At 46.4% G+C, this 5,914-nt stretch overlaps 1 protein-coding gene across 1 annotated transcript in view; it reads left to right on the top strand.

Annotated features, from left to right (window-relative positions):
- LOC106809819 (ankyrin repeat and sterile alpha motif domain-containing protein 1B-like) overlaps positions 1 to 5,914 on the top strand; it is a 67,142-nt gene that overhangs the window by 35,082 nt on the left and 26,146 nt on the right. The window contains exon 4 of the mRNA XM_014813029.1: positions 1,534 to 1,608. Coding sequence (XP_014668515.1) covers positions 1,534 to 1,608 — 75 coding nt within the window. The remainder of the gene's footprint in view (positions 1 to 1,533; positions 1,609 to 5,914) is intronic.

Genomic DNA, 5,914 nt, shown 5'->3' on the forward strand with positions numbered 1-5,914 from the left:
AATCAACAGTTGATATAAGTGCTCTGGTATCATCAACCAGTAGTTCCTACATAGCATACAATAAAACATTTGTGTTTGTGTGTGCGTGCGTGCGTGCGTGCGTGCGTGTGTCTGTATTTCACTGTGTACTTGCCAAACAAATGGTTAATGTGTTACGTGTAAGCATGATTGTACATTGACATCTCAACCATAAAAAAACAAACATGTGCAACAACTAAACTCTCCATATAACACCTTACACATAACACTACTTTACTGGTAACACATGCTTCACAGTCACTAAGCCCGCGCGTAGCACGGGTTTCAGCTAGTGTTCATAATAATATGAACCTTTGCATAGTAACTGTCTCTTTGACTGTGCGTATAGTAATTAACTCCCTCTCTTCCCCTCTGAATCAAATCTTTTCTACGCCAGGGATGTAACAATCTTTCCTACCTCAGCAGCAACTCGCTTCATGTTACTGTTAGTCATATACCCGAGTGGTGTGCGTACGTGCATGCGTGCGTGCGTGCGTGCGTGCGAGAACATTGGCTCAGCTGACAGATAAGTGCCCTTCACATTCGGTGGGAAATTGCACGGTTAGTGTTATTGCCGGCATTGTTGCTAGCGTTACATTGATCGGTGACGTAGGCGGCTTTCAGCAGCAAGGAAACACTACAACGTACGCCATCGTAGTTAGTGAATGGTTTTTAGTGCACATGCGGTTGTGCCACATGTGCGTGCGTGTGCGCGTGCGTGTGCGTGCGCGTGTGTGTGCGTGCATGGGTGAATGTGCGTGCGTGTGCGTGCATGGGTGAATGTGCGTGCGTATGCGTGCGCGTGTGTGCGCGTGCATGGGTGAATGTGCGTGCGCGTGTGTGCGCGTGCATGGGTGAATGTGCGTGCGTGTGTGCGTTTGCGTGTTTGCGTGTGTGCGTGCATGTGTACGTGCATATATATAGCTGGCTTGTTCATTCGCACGTGCGATGCATGCGCGCGTGCGTTTGTGTGTGGACACATGCGTCTGCGCGTGCCTGCTTGGGCGCAAAATGTATTATATTAAGCAATGTACGCCACTGAGCTTAATGGATGCAGCACACAAGTAATACTTGCAGTGATGACTAGTACGTGTCCTGCGCCTATTGCAAGCAGTAAGAAATAATTGGCAGTTTAATGCAAAGGGATGAGAAGTTGATGAAGTTGAGGATGTAATTGATGTTGCCACGCCAATTGAGAATGAGCGTGATTAGTCCTCTGTAGATTTCAGCTAGTGGTTTCTAATGTGGACATTTCCCTAGAATTTACTAGAATTTGCAGCATTTCTTGTCATTTCCCACGGGGGGGGGGGGTGCCTGTCAAAAACAACATTCAGCTGAAGTTAGTTAGATTAGTCCCGGGAGCTTGAACCATGAACACTGAACCTTGCTCGCCTCGTCCGACGGATAGCACCCGTTTAATTAGCTGTCTCATCTTAATTAGCTGTCATCTTAATTAGCTGTCTCATCTTAATTGGTTGTCTCATCTTAATTGGTTGTCTCATCGTTGTGTTGCAGAATAAGGACGGTGAGACGTCGCTGCATTCTGCAGCTCAGTACGGTCACACCGAAGTCGTCGCCGAGTTACTGGAGGTAGGCGCGACGCGGAGTCAGCTGCTCGCAGCATCCAGCGCGAATCACGAGAATCGTACAGGTCCACGATAATCTACACACCGGCAGTACACCCCACACACCAATCCCTCACAGAATCCACACACCGGCAGTACACCCCACACACCAATCAAATGATATCGTGGAAGGCAGAATGATATAGCGCATGCGAAATGCAACGCTACTTTGTCGTAATAGAACGGATCTTCATTCAGCTGGAGTATATACACATATACGGCTCAGATGCTGCATATCACACCGGGGAAGGTCATGGGGTAATAGAGAGGCGAATAGTCTTCCCTCCTGCGTGGCACGCATACATGCAGGTACGCGTTCACTTCGCGCTGCCAGCTGTGCTGCCATTTTTATTTTAAACCACGGTTCTGTTAATTACCTCCGCCCAACGGAGTTGGAGGAGGTTATGTGGTCGCTCTCGTGCGTTCATGTGTTAGTGTGTTCGTGTGTTCGCGCGATCGATATTAGCGCGTCAGCGAGCGAGCCAGCCAGCGCAGCGAGCGTGTACATGTGAGCGAGCAGCAGCAACGAGCGGCTGCTACGAGTCAAGGAGCTAAATATAACAAGGAGAGGAAGCAGATTGGCTGTGTGCTTTTCGCCTCAAGGACGCCATCTATGGACCATAATTAGCTGAAACGGCTGTGCAGATCCGTCCCCCAGAGACAATAGAACACTAATCTGTTCTGGACCAATATGACCAAATATGGCAAAATAATTGGGCCAGATATGGCGGCGCTTCCTCTCCTTGTTATATTTAGCTCCTTGCTACGAGTGAGCGAGCAGCAAGCCAGCGTGTACATGTTGCTGGCGGAGGTATGCACTCTCCGTGAGTGCCCTCTGTCTAGTTATAGGTGTGATGGTCCGGGTTCACCGGTAGGTGTACCTCGCAATTAGCAGTTTCAACACACTTCTTATTTGCTCGCCCAGCAAAGCATGCACTGTCTCCTATACCTACGGCCTGATGGTTATTTTATAGGCGCTGGGTACCACAGGCGCTTGGGACAGAGTCAGTAAAAACTGAAAATAATATGAACGCACATTCACAAATAGCAGACATGCCAACCATTACGATTTGGGCGTAATTATTACGATTTTGGTGTATTAATTACGCCATTACGCCTAAGTCATCCATTATTACGACTTTTAGTAAATTTCAATAAATTTCAAACTTGCCGCCGGAATTCCCGCACTGGGAAAGCCCCTGTGTGCCAGTGTGAATCTTTGTGAAAGAGTTTGTAGTACACTACATGTACATTGTATAGTCATTTATTTCTTCAGCAAACTTTTCATTTATTTCTTCAGCAGATCTAGAGAACTGACACATTTTTGTGAAAGTGTTTGTAGTACATGTATAGTCATTTTTTTGTTTAGCAGAGATCTGAGATATTTTGTGTCACTATGTAATCACTATTGAGTCAATAAGAAAGATAACATAATCAGGGTATCCTGTTCCATTAATGTTCCCTATGATTGTGGGTGTATGCACAAGTTTACTGTAATAAAATTTAGTTCTCGTTTGATAAATCTCTGAAATAATTCTTGATTTTCCCCACTATTTTCAGGCAGAAAAACATCGTTTTGCCTAATTTAAATCAATGCTGAAAGTGCCACAGATGGCTCCAGAATGCACCACAGAGCATCTAAGTTTCAAAATTTTCTTGGGGGAGGACCTCCAACCCCCCCCCTCAATGGGAGGGGGACACACCCTCTCATGCCCACCCCCACAAACGCCTGCGGCGTTTGTCAAAACCGGGAATTTAGAAATCATTACTCTTTGGCTTCAGTGAATGTTGGCATGTCTGAAATATTACCGTACCTATAATGATACGTCGCCATTATAATGATAATAATATATAAAGGTAATAATATCGTTATATATTATTATCATTATAATTTTGGCGACACAGTGCTCACACTCGCAGCGGCGAATGCGGGTGCGTTCGGCGTTAGTTTTTATGAAGGAAAGTTGATATACAGTGACACAACAGTGGAACTGTAATTGAGAGCTACGGTGATATTTGTGAATGAATGAATTTTGCGTTCATATTATTTTCAGTTTTTACTGACTCTGTCCCAAGTGCCTGTGCTGGGCACAGGTCGATAGAGGTAATGTAAATGTCCAAGGCGAGGTATTGGCCCACGCACTTAGAGACCCTCACACTAAGGCATGACACGTGCATGTGGGTGGGCTGTGTGATGTGGGAACAAGGGAAGGTGGGCTAGCCGCGTTGGGTTTCAATATTAGTCACATCCCTTCTTTCTGTTGTGGGAGCCGAACTGGCCACAGAATGTATAGCAGTGTAATTCAAGTGACATCCAATTGAAAGGATCTGACTTTGGTCATGTTTTAATATAAAAAATGTAGCCGAAATCCTATTCACTGTTCCGAATCCTGTTCAGCAAAACTGTTTTTCTGAAATAAATAGCGTTTTTATATACGGAATGGCCGTGTCAGAACATCTCTGAAAGATTGTTATTGAAGCCATATATCTCTTGGAGTATTACGTATTTGTGTGTGTGTGTGTGCGTGTGTGTGTGTGTGTGTGTGTGTGTGCGTGTGCGTGTGCGTGTGCGTGTGCGTGTGCGTGTGCGTGTGCGTGTGCGTGTGCGTGTGCGTGTGCGTGGTTGGCCCTGAGGGCTACCAGGGTTCCACCTGGAGTGAAATATGATGAAGGATGTGCATGGCGCCCCCGTGTATTGCCGTAGGTGAATGCACATGCATGCGGTGTACACGACCATACCTCCTTTACTGTCTGTTCGCCTGATGCATTTGGCTCTCGCTTGTGCGTAATCACCTCTCTCTGCTCTCTCGTCTCTATCTCTACTCTTGCTCCTCTCTCTTTTCTCTTCTCTCTCGGTCTCTCTCTCTCTCTCTCTCAGTCATTCTTCTCTGCTCTCGCTGCTCGTCTCTCTCGTTCTCTCTCTCTCATCGTCATCCGTCTCTCTCTCATCGCTCTCTCTCTCTCTCTTCATCCTCCTGCTCTCTCTCTCTCTTCTATCTATCTCTAATCTCTCTCTCTCTCTCGGTCTCTCTCTCATCTCTCTCTCTCGTCTATTCTAATCTCTCTCATCGTCTTCTAACTAAATCCTCGTGCCCCTCTCCTCTCTCTCTCTCTCTCTCTTTCTCTCTCTCTAGATCACCCACGTCCTCAGAACCTCTCTCTCTCTCTCCTCTCTCGAGACTCCGTTTTTCTCTCAATCTTTCTTGGAGTCTCTCTCCTCTCTCTTTCTCTCCTCTCTTTCTCTCTCGTTCTCCCTGCCCGGTCTCTGCTCCTTCTTTCTCCTGCTTCTCTCTTCTGTGTGTGTAGGTGTGTGTGTGTGTTGTGTGTGTGGCGTGGCAGTGCGGCGTGCGTGCTGCGCGCGTGCGTGCTGTGTCGCGTGTGCGTAGCATACAATTTGCCAACATATTTCATTATCTCCATTCTGTGTCGTGGCATATCTTTTATTGGCACCACGCTAAATTGTGTTTCGATGCTAGTTGCCAAGTCGCGCCACTTTATAAGTATGCATGGAGTGCATGGGCAATATACGTCTGGCAAGGGAATTCAGAAAATGTGTATCCATCAGAGAAAAATGCGAGTAAATGTACTGCATATGTGTTTTCGCTAGTCGCGGAACTAAAATCCGCACGCACGAGGGAAAATGACTGTTTCGCTGACTGAAGGTCCGCGTGCGTCTTATATCTGCGTCATGTAATACATTGCCTATAACTGGTTATAAATGCGGGAAACGAAAGCGTCAGTGAAACGGCTGTGAAACGTCGTTCAAATCCCCTCGGAAATTATACCGGAGGATTTTGCTCAAGCGAATTAGCGAAGTTTTAGCGGGAAAAATTGTAACTTGTGAGCATCTCTCTACAATGCCTATTTATTGAGGTTCCCCTGCTTACAAACGTTGGTTGGCTGATATATTGAAAATATCTCCTCCATTTCAATGTCATGTGGAGCAACACTAAAATGGTATGTTTGCAAAGATTTAACGGCCAATCCATTTATGGACACGTATTATCACAAGAGCTCATAATCAGAGAGATATTATGAGCTAAACTACGCAGCTCCTTCGGTATTACTGTCCAGCGATGCATCGAGACGGTTACGAGACGCTTGTTTTTCCCATGACAGCGACGGCAGGGATTCGGAATTTTCATCGGCTGCAACGAGGTGTACAGATACGGGGCGAGCTGCAAGATTTAAGTGGGACGTGCGTTGGCACAGTGCCGTGCGCGATATAGCTAGAATTGTAATGTGATTCATAGGACCGCGAGATGCTGGTA

The sequence above is a fragment of the Priapulus caudatus genome, unplaced genomic scaffold (genome assembly GCF_000485595.1).
Source record: "Priapulus caudatus unplaced genomic scaffold, Priapulus_caudatus-5.0.1 Scaffold387, whole genome shotgun sequence".
Lineage (NCBI taxonomy): Eukaryota > Metazoa > Priapulida > Priapulimorpha > Priapulimorphida > Priapulidae > Priapulus > Priapulus caudatus.